Consider the following 19,877-nt stretch of genomic DNA (forward strand, 5'->3'; position numbering starts at 1 on the left):
AATTATATTTCAAAATAGGCCATATGTTTAGTTTTAAGTATTAAGATTTGTATAACACGGCATATTGTTTGGTGAGGATACTATATCTATCTATATATTTATATATATAGGCCTATCTATAGAGTATATTTATTATATCTATATATCTTTATTGATGCTGAGAGACCAAAACCATATCTACGAAAAAAAAAATTAAATGTCGACTGAAATCAGGGAATTCGTGTTATTATTCAGTCCAAAATCCATTGTCGAGGAATTTTGGAAGCTTAAAATATATATATAGAACGATAATCATGCCTGTTGTGCTGTACGGTTGCGAAACATGGTCGCTTACTTTAAGAGAAGAACGCAGACTGAAAGTATTTAAGAATAAAATCCTGAGACGAATATTCATATCCAAGAGGAATGTGAAGGGGGGAATGGTGGAAACTTCATAACGAAGAACTGCATAGTTTATATTGTTTACCAAACATTGTTAGGATCATCAAGTCTAGGAGGCTCATGTGGGCAGGTCAGGTAGCCAGAATGGAAGAAAGTAGGAACGTTTTCAAAGTTTTAACTGAAAATCCATTCCTGAAACGACCATTAGGAAGAACTAGTCACAGCATTGAACCTTCCATAGAACATAGAGGGGATATATATATGGCATATATATATATATATATATATATATATATATATATATATATATATATATATATATATATATATATATATATATATATATATATATATATATATATATATATATATATATATATATATATATATATATATATATATAATTGTTAAATGTAGACAAAACAATGATGGTTTTAATGGAGCACAGTTTTAACCTACAATGAACAGCAGAACGAAGACTCCGGCAATGCAACTAGTAACAATTATGTATAGACCCTATTGTGAATAGAACAACTTTGTCCGTCCGCCCGTCTGTCTGTCTGTCGACAGGTATCAGAACAAGAGCGGAAAGAGATATCGAGATGCGGTGTTTTGAAATAGATTTTACGTCCTAAGGATAGGTTCCGTCTCCTACGTTAACTCCCCTATTCAAACCGGAAGTGGATAAAGTCAATCATTTCCGGTTACAATGTTTATCGCCATAAAACGAGAACAATACCAGATAGCGAGAAGTTGCAAACAATTCCGTGTCTCAAGGCCAAGTATCATGGCTATCCCGAATACTCTACCAAAACAGGAAGTGGTTCAAATTTAATAATTCTTCTGGTTTCAAATTACCCTTTTCCGGTTTCAACATGTATCGTCATAGGACAAAAATGGCAATAGATAATGACAAATTGTTTCCTGCATTCGGTGCAGGATAATAAGAAAGCATTACCAACACAACCCGCAACACTCTACCAAGTCCGGAAGTGGTTGAAATTTATTTCTACTTCCGGTTTCAATACCGATTTCCCTACAGTAGAAACGGTAAAAGATATCAAGATGCAGTTTTTTTTTATATTTGTAATCGATTCAGCTTCCCAAGAGTAGACTCTGTTTCCTCCCTTAACCATCAATTCAAACCGAAATATGTTTAAATTAACGATTTTCGGTTTCAACTTGTATCGCCGTAGAACAAGAACAGTCAATTATAGAGAGTAATGGTTTTCTGATATGAATTCAGCGTCCGAGAAACAGGTTTCTAACTTTGATCTTATTAATCTATTGCAAGCAATAGTTATTATAGATGTACTACTTGAGATTTGAGTATTGAATTCCCATGATTTGAAAGTGTACTGTAATTTAACCTTGTAAAAAGAAACACGCTTCTTTTCTCTGGATTTTCTGCAATTTTAATTACACATTTTACGTCGCAACTACGGCTATGAATTTTGTGTGCAAAATTTTAGTGAAAATATGCAAATGAAATAATGATCACTAGTAGTAAAATGTACACATTTATCATGTGCACAATCGGTATCTTAAAGAACCCAAGATTAAAGTCATTTATCTTCTGATCCATGGGCGGATATATTTTTAAGAAAATAGGTTCATTGCATTCAGTATCCTGAGATTATTATTAATTATAAATTTATCAAAGCAAAGGCACTTTTCATAGTAGCATGATTATTATTTTGATATAAAAAAAGGTGCAAAATTTTCGAGAAAAGGTGCGAATTTCAAGTGTAAATATGATTACTACAAACAGTACCAAAAATGAGTCAAAATTTACTCATGTATTAAAAAGTTTGCATTAAACAAGTTGCAGAACGCAATCAGGGCCGTAACTTGTGTTGGAGCAGAAGGAGCAACTGCCCCCTAGGGAAGCTCCCCGCCTTTCTAGTGGGGCCCACTTTAAGACAAAATTTTCTTACTCCATATACGATACGAACATGAAATTATAAATGAAGCATGAAAGAAGTTCACTACACTACATAAACAAAACAGCACACAAAAGGTAAATAAAACAAAAATGAGTCATGGGTCCATTTCAGGTGAAATATGTCTACTATTAGGGGTCCTAGGAATAATATTTATTCGTGTGGCTTTGAGATTTGTCAATATTTTCATCTTAATTAATTTATCATGTACGGAACGGGCCCTGGAGTGTAGCTAAAGGCCCCGCAGACCCTGCCATGCGGAAGGGTCCACAATCTCTGGGGGGGGGGGCTCATAAAGAGTAAGAGAAAGATGGAAAGAGGGGGCCCAAGAATTAGAAAAACAACTTTTCTAGGGGGCTCAAATACGCGTATTAATGCTTGTCCCCCCATCCAGAAAACAATCTAAGTTACGGCGCTGAACGCAATGCTATTGGAATCAAAAGTCCGGAAAATTGTTAACAGCGGATAACATCTAACATTTGAATGTTTTTCTTCAGTCAGGTGCATCTCCGGTTCCCATTTGTACGTGCGAAAAAGCACATAACAATACCGATTGGTGATAGCTATGATTTACCAATTTGATGTTTCTCATCTGCATTTATTCAATAGTAATTATCTAGTAGGATTACATTCAATCAGCACATATTGGATGTTCCTTGTTTGTGGGAGTAAATTTCGACAAAGGAACAAAAAAGCATACAAAAAACTTTTTTAAATGCAAAAAGGTTGACACTGAGGAAAAGTGAGAAAGTTGCTTGGATTGAAAAAAAAAGTGCAAAAAATTGCAACAAAACACAGTTAGGAGTGTTTATTTAATGTATTCTATACAATAAAAGCAGGGATAGGAAATGGCAAAAGAAGCCTTTAGGAGAAAGAAAATGCTATTTTGTGAGACTTTGAATAAAGAGCTAAGAAAAAGACTCATAAAATGCTTCGTGTGCAGGTATTGTATTGTATGGATTAGAAACATGGACGTTACGCAATCATGATGAAAAACGACTGGAAGCTTTCGAAATGTGGGTGTGGAGAAGAATGGATATAATTAGCTGGGTCGAGCGGAAAACGAATGAGAGGGCGTTAAAAATAGTAGGGGAGAAAAGAACAATTTTAGATATTAATAAAGAGAAAGAAACTGGTTGGGACATTAGCTAAGAAGGAACTGTATCATGAGGGACATGCTAGGGAGTATCGTGGCAGGAAAGAGAGGGAGAGGGCGAAGAAGACTACACTTAATGGACGATATCAAAACAGAAAAATCGTACGTGAAGACGAAGACTGTGGAGCATGGAAGCTTCTCGGTTGCAGCAAGTGACCTGCCAATAATGGCAGGATACCTATGATGATGATGATGATGATGCAAGAAAAAGCTAATTTAGACATTTTAATAAGATACAAAAAAAGAATAGTTACTAAAATTCCTACCTTTGATCATGACACTACTTGTAATGTCCATACTTTATTTACCTTTCCGCTGGAATTTTTGTTTTCTTTAATATAAACACTAAAGCTCTTAAACGTTCCATTTCCTTAACGGAATGAAGATGTCTTTTGTATTTATGACTTTTGGTAAACTCATTAAAGAATATTCATCTTGGATTAGACAGTCTCCCAGCCAGACTCTGGTTTCTCGTTGTCTAAACGATATCATCCTTTAAAACTTCTTAATTTTCGTAATAATTTCAAATTTCGTTCAACAAGAAACACAAGCAAATAGATGTTTCTGTAATTTACATGAGAAATATAGCACTATATATACCATAAAGAAGATAAATTTAAGAGGCAAAACAGTTGGAAGGAAGGAAGGGAGAACAGTAACCCATAATGGTCTACCATCTCTCGACACACGTCGCTCATGAGTCATGTAGACAAAATGGTTGAAATGCATTCTCGAGAGGTAAGAAACTCTAGCTACCAATGATAAGCTGGTAGAAATTCCATACTCTGTTCAATTTTACGTTTTCAGAGCATACTTATGCATAATATTTAACAGCTGGTTTTATTTGACAAGATTATTTAGTTAGATTATTGCTGTGTTTTTACTTGAATTATAATTTTAGAGAAAAGAAGTTGTCCACATTTATACGTTCAGGTAATATTTGAGTTGTATTTTTTTTTTTTTTTTTTTTTTTTTTTTTACATAGAAGATGATCACAATATTTATTGGAGTTGTATTTTCCGATAAATAATAATCACAATATTATATTAATTATATTAATTAGACTATTAATTATATTAATTAGATTTTTGTAATGCACTTGTGTCTAATAATAATACAACTCAAATACCGCATTTTACGGACTATAAAACGCACTTTTCTCTTCCAAAAATCGCCTCCAAAATTCAGGTGTGTCTTATGTTCGAAATTAATATAAAAATGGCATAAGTAACGCTCTCGATGGCAGTAAAGACCATCTTATATATGAAAAGGACAATGATGCCAACGAAGAGGAAAAAAGTTCAGAAATTTTCAGGAATTTTAAAAGGTCAGTTCGGTTTTATAACTAAGAATTTATTTATTTATTTTTAGTCTCGCTTTGCAATCTAATAATTAGAGACCTGATGTTTAGGCATTAAAAACCCTGGAAAATAGGTAGGCAAATAGGCATTTAAAATTTTAAAAAAATAAACAGTAAAATACGCACTAAAATGTAACACAAAATAATGAAGATAAATACTCAATAAATTAAAAAAATAAATTTATTTCATATACTGTATAATGTTCAAAGAATATAGAAACACCTGTTTGTTAATATCTTCTTTTATTATATATTTAAAAACGAAACTTGATATGTATTACATGTATATTTCGTAAATACATTCTCTATAGCACTTTATCACTACACGTAACAGTCCAAATTTTATACACTTTATCAGTACACACAGTGATCCAAAGTTTCGCGAAATAGCACCTATATTTCTTGGAACAAGCAAAAGTCTTTCTTGAAAAACTAATTTTTTTAATTTTTTGCCAATGAAGTTATATTTTAAAGAGACTGCATAGAATAGGCAACATTAGGCAGTAAAGCAATTGTTTAGGCAGGAATGGGCGAAATAGGCAAAATAGGCAAAATAAAATTGGGTTAAATTGAAACGATAACCCCCCATATAAATTTTAAAACGTTATTTTTGATCATATTTCTAATATTAAAGAATAGGCACTTTGCCTAACATCCTGTCTCTACTAATAAAAATGGTAAAAATGTTAAGGTATTTTTTTAATGCTTAAAAAGTAAGGCGCTTCTCCCTCTCCAAATATGATGTTTTCAATCTAAAGTGAAGGAATTTTTTTAATCAGATGAGCCTATTGGCCTGTATGCTCTTTATGCGCCAAATGTTAAATGAAAATGCAACGTTGTTTCTTTTTACCTGGACCATAAAATTTGTAAGATTATGGTTGAAAGGGGTATACGGTATTTGAAATGGGGGCTGGCCATGGATACGTTAGATTAAAAGACAATAACTTCATTCACTTATGTGGCATATATTACATCAAATAAATATAGTAACCATTTCGTATCTAAAAATTCAAAGGAAATAAATACGTTAATCACCATGTATCTCAAAATAGGATTGAAATAAATATACTAATCATCTTCAACCTCTCTAAAACATAAATAAATATGTTATTGATCATTTATCTGACCATACAAGTAACAAATTTTATAATATTATATTCTAACTAAAAACACAACGCAAATAAGTACAGTGATCATAATCGAGCTAAAAATGTAAGTCAAACAATTGTTCATCATACGTTTAAAACTACAAGTTTAACAACAGTAATAAATCATCTTCCGTTTAAAAACAGAAGGCAAATCATTTTGATATAAAAATGGAATTCAAATCAATACACTAATTGTGTACCATCTATCTAAAAACCCAAGCCAAATAAATGTTAACGATAGTCTTATAGCTAAAGATGTAAGTCAAATAATAAGTAAGGCAACCATTTATCTATTGTAAAAAATACAAGAAAAACGACTTGAAAATGCTTCAAGACCATTGCCAGATTGAACTAAAAAAGAATTAATTTTTCTTATTAACTTCTACAGGCTTTATACCAATTATTCTATGTTCTTTATTATTATACTCATTAAAAAATTCTTGTAATGTATCTATCCTTTTATAATTTCCGTGAGTAATTTTTTTTCCCACATGTTTGTAGGGGCGGCTTTAGGATTTTAATTTTGGCTAGGCCCGCTCCCTTACATATGCACATTTGATTGATTAATTACAATAGGAAATTACTTTTACAGTAGTAGTTGATGCTGTTTATTAAACAATTATTTATCATTAATATAAAAAGTGAAAACTATATTTACTTTTTATTGTATCTTTTAGCGTTTATATATTTTTAGAAATTTTTGGGTAGGCCCGTGCCTACCCGGCCTACCCGCTAAAACCTCCACTGCATGTTTTGTTTAAGAGTTCTCCTAAAACATTCTGCGATATGTTGTTTAACGAAGACACATGCTCAAAATGGATGGCTCAAAATTGAAAAATTCGCAAAATGTCATCTCTCTATGACTTACGGTTCCCGAGATATGGCTCCTTCAATCTCCCGAAATCCGAACTTCTTTTGGCCAATATCAGGGGAACGTTGGCCAGTTAGCCAGTGGCCACTGGTGCTATTTGGTACCAAAATATTGACCATCCTGTTAGGTATTGATCAACACCAATATGATCTCTCTATGATTTACGGTTCTCGAGATATGGCTCCTTAAAACTCCCGAAATTTGAAGTTTTTTTGTCCAATATTTCGGGAACGGTAAGAGTGACGCGAAAAATTCCTTCACTTCTTTCAGATAGACATTGATGCTTCATTGAATGGAGAGATCAAAATTGTAAAAATTCGCAAATAACACACACACACACACACACAAACAAACATAGAGACTTCAGTAACGAACTTCGTAAGTTCGTTGTTAAAAATAGTAATTAATATCTATCCAAAAATATAGGTCAGATAAATATAATACTGCAATTAAAAAACACAAATCAAAATGAATATAGTTATTATCTATCAAGATAAACAAGTCAAATAGATATTGTAATATTTTATTGAAAACAAAACATATAAATATTTATTTGAACATATGAATTAAATTATTGTAGTATTAATGAACTTTCTAAAAACAAATATAGGTCTAACAGAAAAAGTAATTCAAATAAAAAAAAGTTCTTTTAAAACGTAAATCAAATACTTATTCATATTTTCAAAATTTAAAATTCATATAGTACAAGTAATAATCTCTTTAAAATTATATGCTAAAATTTTATCTGATGCTATAGTTATCATACATGTACAGTCACGACAAAAGTTCCTTTCGTTTGGTAACATTTATTTTGGGAATAACAGTGGTATGTACTCAAATTGTCCTTCCATTCTGAAGTAATTTTGAAAGAATTTTTGTCGCTGATTGTACTTACTAGTTATATAAGGTGTAAAATAGCAGGTGAAATGGGGATACTGAAGCAGGAATCAACCTCTTCAATTTTTTTTTTTAAATGAAAATACAGATTTGCAAAATTAATAATGCTATGTTGAAATGAGGTTTTCAGTAAATAAATTTTCTCACATTCCTCCCATATTAGTGTTTAGGTTTGTGGATGTTTGTAGAAGTTTATGAAGAGAAAAAAAGTAAACAATTTCAAACATAATAAACAAAATCAACATCTCAGAGAATATTGTTTTCTTTTTCTTTGTTTTTTTTTCTTTCTTCTAAAAGGTGAATCCTGTTGCAATCTGACGAACGATATTCTTTTTTTTTGTATTTTTTCTTGTGCGAACTTATTTTCTGGGGTTTGTTTCTCGGTGAGAACTGAAAAACGGGTTGAATTCCTATCGCGTTCTTTCTGCCCACAAACATTCCCACCCACAACACCTCTCGTTGCCAAATACTTCATGTCAACTACCACTCACACATACACATTCACATACAGCCTGCAAAACTTCGAGTTCTGTAACCTGTTGCTAGTATATACCAATATTCAAAAGGGTCTCTTGAATAAGGGAAGTTTCCAGGACGAGAAACAAGCTCATAACTCTCAGTCATAGTTTCTCGAATATTTTAATACGTGATAAAGATATATGATAGATCATCACTTCCACAAGGAGCATTCACAACATAAGGCAATGTTTTTTTTTTTTTTTTTTTTTTTTTTAATTGGATTAAATCGCATTTCTAGCCTTAGATTGAAACACTAAACTTGAAATTGTATTTCGCCTGTCGAGTATTTGCGAGATCTGTGGTCTTCATTGATTTTGTATGGAGATTTTTTTTTATTATTATTATTGTATGGGAATAGATATAGTGAAACCTCTACTAACGGTCACCTCTATAAAACGGACACCTCCCGTAGCGGACACATTTTGTAATCCCCAAACACTGCAATAGGGAAAAACATATTGGCAAACCTCTTTAAAGCGGACACTCTCTAGTACGGACACGGACAGTCTTTTCTTTCTTTTATAGGTATTATTTACCTCCGTATTACGGACACTTTCTCTAGAAACAAGTTAAAAAGTATAGTAAAAATTCATTTTTCATATATGTCACCAAGGAAGCAATGTGACATTTAGCTTCCTCAACTGTCTGCTCAGGAACCCAGATGCAGCGTCTCTGTTTAGCAACACTCTAATGTATTTTGCATGCATCCCACTCCCACCCAAGCTAATTTAGACACAAAAGTGATTGACAGTTGCCCGACGTTTGGGATGACATATGCTACTGTCCCTCTGGAATCTCTGACCAAGTAGAAGACAAGTTTGGTATTTCTTGCCCGCGGTTATGCATATTGTCTCAAAAAAGACACTTCTGGACTGCAATTAACCAACAAATTAAAGCGACATACTGAAAACGTAGTAAGTAGTGATAAGTATAAAGTGCAGAGAACTATAGCATCTTACTTCAATGTTGTGCCTCGAGCATAGAGTATTGGATGGCGGAGGGTAATGCAGATATCGTAACATTTTGGTAATATTCGTAAATACACGATTCATGCAAAAATTGTTTTTCTAATTACATATTACCTTGATTATTAATTTACGTAAGAAAATATTGAAACCTCTTTAAGGCGGACACCTCTATATAGCGGACAATTTTTGATTCCCCACGGCTGTCTGCTTTAGAGAGGTTTCACTGTACAACAAATTGCAATTGAAGGGTAAAGGAAAAAAGAAGGAATGTCACAAAACTGTATTTTCGAGAAAACGACGTTTTAATATTAAAAACCGCTTACAAAATAAATGGGATTAGTCAAATCTTTTGCCCCTTTCCTTGGACATTTCTGCATCTACCCATGCATGGCATATACAGTCAAATAGTACCAAGAGTCACCAACAGGTAGGACAATGCACCTGTGAAAGCACACACATGGACATTCAATGATTTTCCTCTTACCCTTCATTTAGACTAACTATAATTGTTTATAATTCAATAAAACTTGTCTTAACATCTGTGTCTAAGAGAGGGCGTAACTCTCTAGTGGAATAAAGATACATTTTTATACTTTTACTCTCTTTTTTTTTTTTTTTTTTTTTTTTTTAAGATGCAACTTTGAGTTCTAGGTTTAAAGTGCTCTATACAAGGAATGATTTCTCCGCTGGAGTTAATGATCTCAAAGAACAGGAAAATTTGGCCTTTACGAAAGATATAAGGCAGGGGTAAAAGTGGGTCTGAAAAGCTAGGGGAACACATGACGTCATGCCGTCCCCCATGCCTATCTTTGATCATTGTAATTTTTAAGTAAGTAGGTTAACGGCGTCCCCCCGCGCCCCCTCAATTTTACCCCTGGTATAAGGTATTAGTAAGCGAAAATTAGTAATAATGACTTTCATCTCGCCAAAAACTTCAATAAATCAATATATTTGCAATTAATATATTTCTGCGAGAATTCTCTTCAATGGTCGTACTTTTCAATGCTTATACATTTTAAAGCTTTTTTTTTTTTTTTTTAAATACATTCATAAAAATAAGGTAATACAAGTTTAAATTCTAGAATTAAAGAACTCTCAGTCAAAAATGGCTTCTTCTTTTCCTTTAGAGTTACCTATCGCGAACAGAGAAGTTTATCCTTTATTTTGTATGTCATTTTACAAAAAACTTCGGGGAAAAAAATGTTTCGATACTTTTTGAACACACCTCACATAAAAAATTACAAAATGACCAAAAAATCTAGATGAAACGGAAGAAACTTTCCGAGAATTGAGACGGGACATGAAAATTCTTCTAGAATCGAGACAAGACTTCTACAAATGTTACGAGAGGACGAGAAAACCTTATTTCTCAACTTGTCTCGTCTCATGAGCAACGGTAATAGCTGAGCTGCATTTTAATAATTGAAAGACAATATGTTTGACAGTGATTCGTTGTATTTTAACACTGATTTGGTGAAACATATTATGACATGAGTAAATGTATCTGATACCTCATGTAAAAGGTTAATATTAAGAGGAGAGAATCCCTAAGATGTATATGTATACTTTTATTTGTACCTCTAAAGATGACCGCCTCCCTTCCAATTTAATATTGCGCTTTCACGTTCTGGACGCTTCTATTGAGCCCTCTCTCTCCCCCCCTTCATATTGTGTTCCATGTCTCGAGTACGATACCTAATGAAAATTGCTATTCATTGCTCCCAATGAAGATGGGGAGAGGTTTGTATTGTATATTCGTTCATAGAATGTAATAACATTGATTCGTTCCAATAGCACCGGTGTTCTCTACATTGCCTACATGGAGTGATTCACTGCAGGGGCTCGTGAGGGATGGAGAGTTAAGGAGCCATGATGAAAACTAACCTTTTTTTTTTTTTTTTTTTGATGTTGAACTTATCATATAAGGAAGTTCGGATAGTAAGGGCGAACTCAACAAACGTTATTTGAAATCTGAACAGTCAGTTCTCTTGGCTATATGTATTAGGAAGGGGCGGAACTGGGTTTTATAAAAACCTTAAACCGATTTGTTGAATAACCGAGAAACTAACATTTCGGTTTTCTCCAAAACTGTTTTGATTTTCACTAAAACAGGTTTTTCGATAGAAAATTGAAACTGGTTTTGATAGATAACCGAACCGGTTTTAAAAGCGAAACCAATTTGCGATAGAACACCAGTTCGAAACCAGTTTTTGATTAAAAACGAACCAGTTTTGATAGAAAATCGAGTGACATACATCGTATACACTCCTACCAGTAACACACATAGGTCGAACAGTGACACTTACACTCCTACCAGTGACACACATTTCTAATAGTGACACATACACTCGTACCAGTGACACACATAATTCTAACAGTTACGCATACGCTCATAACAGTGACACACATCGTCCTAATAGTGACAGATACACATAGTTCTAATAGTGACCAATAACACATAGTTTTAAGCAGTGACCCATATACTTCTACCAGTGACACACATAGTTCTAACAGTGACACATACACTCCTAACAGTGACACACATTTCTAACAGTGACGAATACATTCGTACCAGTGACACACCAGTACAAACAGTGACACATATACTCCTATCACTGAAACACGTTTCTAACAGTAAATATACCTTTACCAATAACACGTAGTTCTAACAGTGACAGATATACTCCTACCAGTGACACACATAATTCTAACATTGACACATACACTCCTACCAGTGACATATAGCTCTAACAGTGACACATACACTCCTAACAGTGAGACACATACTAGTTGTATGTGGACAATCATGTTGACCGTTCAGAGTACACTTTCAGGAAATAATATTTTGCTGCGTTATTATTTCACTCCTCATATCACGTATAATGAATACCAAATTTGATCACTTTCTAACCCCATAATGTGTTGTTAGGTCAGTACACTGTATTTGATATTACAAAATTGTGGTTGATAGTCATATTCAGTCGTTGTGCGCCCATTAAATAATCAATAACGGAAATTGTTCATTCTCTCATATTCAGGAGTGGTTCGTTTAAATTTGACTGAAGGAAATTTTTCAGATACCGATATTGAACACTGCCAAATGTTCATTCTAGTGTGATTGAAAAATTCCTGGAAATTTAATGATGATATGATTGAAATCAACTAAAGGAAAATAATATTACTTGCAAATAAAGTCTAAAGTGCACTGAGAAAAATCCGTTCTCCGGACAGCGGTATACTGTACAAATATACGGAATCCTCTTGCTTACTACAGAAATCAGAATGGAGCATACGTTATCCATATGCTACACACGCACTGCCCTTATGTGTAACATCATGCCGTTGTAGGATGTCTGACATCTAACAGTTTTCCGTATATCATATGCATATACTTATGTTACCTTCGTTAGCTATATGTTATATACGTGCATTTGTATGTGAGATCCTGACCGCCTATATTGTTTTATATGGAAAGTACGTATAAATGAAACCCTTTTACGGAAAGTATTATAAAACATGCGTTTTCAGTTATACGTCTGTTGTACGTTGTCCAAAAACTACAGGAATTACGCATGTAACCTACCTTTTTAAGTACGCCACCTACTTTTTTTTTCTCAGTGTGAAAGTTAATAGGAAAAAAAAGCTTTAAAATGATAAGAAAATAAAGAAAAGTTAACAAATAAACCGAAATAAAAGGAATAGCAAATAATAGTGGCGGATCTTGAAGCTAAAAACTAGAGGGATGGAGGGGGCAACCGGAAATCAGACTATGAGAGATATATCATAAGTTTACGCGAGTCATTTTAAATTAAAATCCGTTTACGCACTTCGTTAACAGAAACTAGAAATATCTAATGTTTCAAAAAAAATTCCAAATAAAAGCCCTCACATTCAAAAATATATAAATAATAGCTCCAATTAATTTTTCACTCAAAAAATTCGGAAGCCTAGGCCCACCTGGCCCCGGGCAAGATCCGCCACTGGTAAATAATAGGACAAAGTTTGACGCAACAATGAAAACTATGAACAGAGTGGGTAACCTAATGGTTATTCTCTTACAATGTTAGCGATAGTCCTATAAAAATTAAAAATCAATTCACATGCACATTAACTAGCCGCAAAACAATGAGAAAATTGGCTCCATTACATTGCACTGCGACAGTTTTGATGATCAGTTATCTGAAATTCCAGGTAGTGGGTTGGTTATCAAAGTGCAATGATGATAACCGACATGACCAAATGTTAACCATGTGTAAAAATTCATTTCAAACGTTTCAGCGTTTTTGTCATGAAAATGCGAAATACAATATCGATTTCATTCATGTTATTTCCTAGTTTTACACTGTAATATATATTTTTTTTTTTTTTACAATTTTTTAATTTACTTGACACGTTGTGATAGAATATTTACCACTTATAAATTGTATATTTCATACAATGTTGTGAAATTAAGAAATGATATAGAGATATACTGTAAAAAATAAGGTGTTGAAACAACACAAAATGACTACCACTTTAGCGTGCTCTTTTTGTGTTAATTCAGCACCAAGCACATCGCCTTCCGAGCATATCAGCAATAACTCGTTACTACCTGGGAGAATTTACATTGATATTTATCGTTTAATATGAGCGAAGCTTTGCCAAATATGATTGGTACTTATGCCAAGTAACGAATAATGTTCTGTTTTCTGCAATCGGTCACAATAATATTATTGTAAACCTGTGACTCTTCTGATAACAGTTACACAAATTAGCAGTACTTCCATCTGTTTTCTTTATCTGTTATTCTTGTGCACGCATGAACAGAAGATGGCAGAACTGTTGCCTATGTAACTGTTGTCAGATGATTCACAGGTTTACAACAATATTATTGTGACTGGTTTCAGAAAACGTAGAACATTATTCTTTACTTGACATAAGTGCCAATCATATTTGGCAAAGCTTCGCTCATATTAAACGATAAAAAACAATGCTAATACTCACCGCCAGTAATGAGGTATTTGTGATATGCTCTGAAGGCAATGTGCTTGGTATTAAATTGACACACAAGTAACACGCTAAAGTGGTAGTCATTTTGTGTTAATTCAACACCTCATTTTTTGCTGTGTAGGAGGTTTCCGGTATTACGTAGTTTCCAGGAGATTAACTGAAAAATCTTAAAGAACTAACGCTCATATTACTGGTATATTGGGATATTTATTATTTACACTGAGAAAAAACCCATTATCCGGACAGCGGTATATTCTACAAAATACACGGAATCCTTATGTTTACTGCGGATATCTGTATGGAACATATGTTATAGATATGCTACATACCTACATCCTTTTTTCCGCTTACACCGCTGCAGGATGTCTGACGTCTAACAGTCTTCGATATATTACATATGTACGTATATTACATACGTCAGCTGTATGTTACATACGTTCATCTGTATGTGAGATTCTGACCGCCTATATACATATCTTTGTTTCATACGGAAAGTACGTACAAATGAAATTTTTATACGGAATGTATTGTAAAACATACGTTTTCAGTTATACTTTTGATGCAAGGTGTTACCGGTACCTTTAGTCGCACGGTCAGGTGTCAGAATTTACGCATGTAACCTACGTTTTTACATGCGCCACATACGTTTCTTCTCTGTGTATATCCCAAATTTAAGATATACGAGGGGGAATGGTGGCTTAGCGGTGGAGCGTGGGATTCTTGGTGCTTGGGGTCCCTGTTTCGATCTCCGGCCGAATAAGTTCTCTCGGGATACTCCCGTTTCCTTACACATTCTCATTCCAGCGATTCATCATCATTATTTACTTGCCTTAATCATCGCCTCCTTTCAGTCTCAACGGCATAATAGGGGGACGTTAAACTGAAATATTTTTTTTTCAAATTTAAGATCATTAATTAGGTTGAGAACCATTGTTTATAGTATAATATTTGACTTAGTACGTCTTCTTCGTTAATTTTATTCAGATCGTTTTTTGCAAGTGAAAACTAACAGGAAATTGGTGTTTCATTCTCTGTCCTCACCCTCCCTTATTTGTGATGTATTTTGTGTGAAAAGAGCAACCACAATACGTACAAAAGATTTCAGCTGACTCTTCTAAGAAATTGCCTTTCTATGACTTTCTGTTATACTTAAAAAGAAATCTTTCTATATCAATTCGTCCTCTTCTCAAATTGGATTCGTTTTTCGTATTTCTTTCTTCCGTGATCCCTATGTCCTCTTTCAGTTTTTCTTTTTTTTTGTTGGGGGGGGGGGCTTTATAGTCATGCTATGCCTCCTATAAATGTGTATGTGCATGGCAAAGGCAAAAAAAAGGGAGATATCAGGAAACAGCCCTTTCCCCAACAATTCTCCCTCACATACTGATTCGGTCCCTCCATGTCTTTCTGTGTAGTTCGTGTGCGTGGCTCGACGACCCTGCAAAAGCCGTTGCTATGACAACGCCAAAGAAAAAGGCTTTCTCCCCTTCCCTCTATTCTCTTTCTCTCTGTCTCACACTCACACACACACACACACATACATATAGACGCTCACATGCACATCTCTTCATCGGGGTAATATTGGTTGCAATGGCGCATGCTGTCAGCCACAAAGCGCGCACCGATGCTCGATTTCCCGCCCAATGAATACGGACTGCAATAATGTTCAAGCTACAGAAACACACACACACACTTTACGTACACACATATATAGCGACAGATCGTTCGGGAGGGGGGGGGGGAGAGGCACACACATGCAGTCATACAACACAACGAAAAAGGCATTCACACACCTATGTGTGTATATACAGCAAGAGCGCTGACTGAAAGGACACAAAGGTATATAAAGAAAATTACGAGAAACTCGTGTGTGTGTATATATATGGATATTGTGAACCTGAGGGATATTGGATTTCACAGGTATTATCTGTACCGATATACCACTTCTAGGAAAACGTTGGTAATAAATGCAAATTAAGTCTGATACATTGAAATTTCGAATATCGAAAAATCATTTGTGATTAATATATATATATCGAAATTTTAACAACACATCGAATATAATAACAGAAAAATTAATTAACCAAAATATCATTATTATTATGGAAATGCTTATCACAAAACGCTTCATTTAATTTATGAAAACCAATAAATATTATACCAAGCTTTTTCTTTAAGACTATTCGCTTAATTCATCCCAACTTTTTTTTTTTTTAAAGAATTAGAAGTGAATAATTTGAAAACAATAAAAATAATTTAGAAAAGAGATAGATACTATTTGCAAAGTGCTATAAACGTGAGCTAATAATTATTTTAAAAACCTTTCGTATAATGTGTAAATTAAGGTCACCAACATATTATTATTTAATAAACTGCAAGAATAGAATTTGTGGTCTATTACAATGACCGCGAGAACTCATGAAGCCTGGGCTCTAATACCAATCACAGAACTGCTTTGCCTCACGTGTGATACATCGGAAGAATTCGGCACGATTCGTGGATCTTCCTTCCGAATGCACCCTTGAGAAAACATGAAACAACAGTGTTGCCAATAATATTGTCAAACTTAGAAGACATGGCGAGCGAACGGGCGACAGAAAAACAGCATTTAAGAGCTATAACACGAACACTAACAATTATTCGAATTAAATTGTAACAATAATAATAGCAAAAAATATGAAACAACAACAACAGCAACAACAACAACAACAAAAAGAAAGAAAATGAAACTTAGTGTAAATGCGATAACATTGTATCCTCAGGAGATGTTCTCCATACAGCGCGAGAAAGAAGACTGGCACAATTTTATTAAAAAGGGTTGAACAGTTATTAGTTTGTTAGCATTTTGTTTGTACGGTCGGAGACAAAAGTTTTTATCCGTTCGGTAAAATTTATTTTGAGAATAATAATGGTGTGCCTGGAACCAGTAGCGTAGCCAGGATGTGTGTTTGGGGGGGGGGGCAAGTGCTGTTATAGGTACATATAGAAACATTACAAACAAAAAAATATATAAACATAAAAATATATCAAAAAATTACAAACATCAAAGTACCAAAGTACATTGTCGGACCTCTTTGGGGAGGCCGGCCCCTCTGGACCCCCCTTCCCTACGCCACTGCCTGGAACGTACAGAAAATTACATTGTTTTTAATTTAGTGGAAACTGTATTCAAATTGTCCATCCATTCTGAAGTTAATTACGAATTTAATTTAATCAAACGAAAAAAAAAAAAACCTTTAACGCTGACCGTACTAAAGATATACCACATTGACTTGACACTTAGTCTTCCGTTAAAAGCGCTGCTATTGGCTGAAGGAATTCCACTCCGTTTCGTCATCCGCTCTCTCGCTTAGCAACAGCTGAACCCTCATTTGCTAAATGCGTGGGCGTGTGAGGGCGTGAGTTTTAGTTCGCATTTTTGCCACGGCTCAAGACATTTTGGCAGCACTATACCTGTCTTACTTCTTACATTTCTTATATTATTAATTACCTTTAAGTTGTCTAAAACTCAAAAAGGAAGGGAGATGCTCAACAAAAACACTAAAGTCTGGCGACAGAATTTATGTATTTTTAAAGATATATATATACTGCATTTGTTTCGAGAAGCAAAAATCAAGTAGATTTTAATTATTCAATTAATCTGATAATATCAAACAGATTAAATTCAGTCAAAGCTCTCTTGGTATTACGTTTGATACGAAATTAACATATAATAACCATGTCGTAAACATAGTTAACGATAACTCTTAAGATGTTAGGATTTATAATTAGAATTGCAAAGAAGTTAGACCATATTACCACACTAGCAAAAATCTATTACTCTTATATCCAGCTTAAAGCTGGAATATGCTACTGTGATCTGGAACCCATCGCAACAACAATACCGACACCATCTGAAAAAAAAAAAAAATCAATCCAAGTTTATCAAATACTTAACATACAAGACAACTGGAATCTATCTGTCTTACGAAAATTATCTAATATTAATAGAACATTTCTGTATCCCTACACTTGAATAAAGGCAAAATATAATAGATCTGATTTTCCTCCATAAAATAATACAAAACAAGTTTAATAGTATGGATCTGATATCGACACTAAATTTTCATATCCCGATACTTGAAACTCGTGTTGACAACTCTGGTCTGTTCTAATGCAAAAAAGCAAGGGCCAACGTATTATTGAAATCACGAATCTTGGAGAATATGCTCTTCTTACAAAAAATGATGTATCGAACACAAAGAAATTGACATCTGTAACATGAACTATACTATATTCAAGAAAAGTATTGTAATTTATTTTGCAATACACAACAGTATATATTTGGGCTTTACCTGTTGTGTTGTTCACAAATAAATAAATAAATAAACTTATTGGCTAACTAACATATACTGAAAAATAGCACGGGCTCTATGTTCCTTGATTGTCAAGGTTCAGCTCTGATTATCCGAAATGTCTGATTAGTGAGATTTAGATGTATAATCTATATTTCATTTCATACTTACAGTATTAATTTGTTATTTTTTTTTATGTATGCATATAGTACTAATTAAAATTTCTCTATTCTTTACAGGTTTGGAAGCACAAGTCCAGGAATCATCCAAAGACCTGTACTGGTTTTAGCCTGGGACGAGCTAGAAACTTCATCATTTTGAACGATTTCATCCATCAACAAAACCTTACAACCTTCCCGTCAAAATAAATAAATAAATAAATAAAGCTTATATTTATCTTCTCATCATTGCTAGTATATTCTTCTCAATCTTCTTCGGCTTTATTTGGACAAAGCTCATAGTAAAAAGACACAAATTATCAAGAAGACACTCAAACCAATGAAGAAAACAGTTTTGAAGTACTTATAGCGAATGCAAATTTTTTTTGAAAACAACAAAAAGTGTTAACAATAAACTAAGAAAAGTGTGATTTAACGTTGAGTCTGCTATTATTTTATAATGTTAAATGACTTTAACGAATAGAAACCCACGTTGTGCTATACAATACAGAATACAATCATTGTGGAAGATCATTTATTACTTGTATTATAATACAATTATCTTTGCAAGAACTTTTAAAATGAAAGAAACATTCTCTCCGCTGTTTGCTTGTGTATGTATATAAATGTGTGAATGTAAATGTATATATTTGTTAAAAACAAAGTGTGTGAATTCAAACTTTTTGTTTCTTTTTCTTTTACTTTTTGGCTTTTCCTCATATATATATACCTAGTTGCACATTTGGTAGGTCTTTGTTGACTAATCGTCGGCATAGCTGGAAAAAATACATTCGTCCAACTTAGTTTAAAATTCATGTCGGCCAATCAACGATTTACCGTCATTTATTCAACAGTTTATGTTGACCAACAAACGATTAACCGTTATTTATTCAACAGTTTATGTTGGCCAACCAACAACTGGCCGTGACTTATCCACCAGCTTATGGTAGCCAACAAATCATTTGCCGTTCTTTATTCGAGTTGGCTAACAAACATTTTGCTCTTATTTATTCAACAGTTTATGTTGTACAACCAAAAATTTGCGGTCATTTATCCAACAGTTTAAGTTGGCCAACAAACTATTTGTCGTCATTTATTAACAGTTAATGTTGGCCAACAAAGGATTTGTCGTCATTTACCCAACAGTTTATGTTGG

The 19,877-nt window shown here is 33.7% G+C and overlaps 1 protein-coding gene across 1 annotated transcript in view; it reads left to right on the forward strand.

Moving 5' to 3' along the window:
• LOC145686724 (uncharacterized) overlaps window positions 1-19,400 on the forward strand; it is a 164,394-nt gene extending 144,994 nt beyond the window's left edge. Inside the window, exon 4 of the mRNA XM_081760333.1 lies at window positions 18,803-19,400. Within this exon, the coding sequence (XP_081616459.1) occupies window positions 18,803-18,852 (50 nt within the window). The 3' untranslated portion in view covers window positions 18,853-19,400. The remainder of the gene's footprint in view (window positions 1-18,802) is intronic.
• Window positions 19,401-19,877: the final 477 nt, after the last annotated feature.

Source organism: Thermobia domestica, chromosome 5 (genome assembly GCF_964235325.1).
Source record: "Thermobia domestica chromosome 5, izTheDome1.hap1.1, whole genome shotgun sequence".
Lineage (NCBI taxonomy): Eukaryota > Metazoa > Arthropoda > Insecta > Zygentoma > Lepismatidae > Thermobia > Thermobia domestica.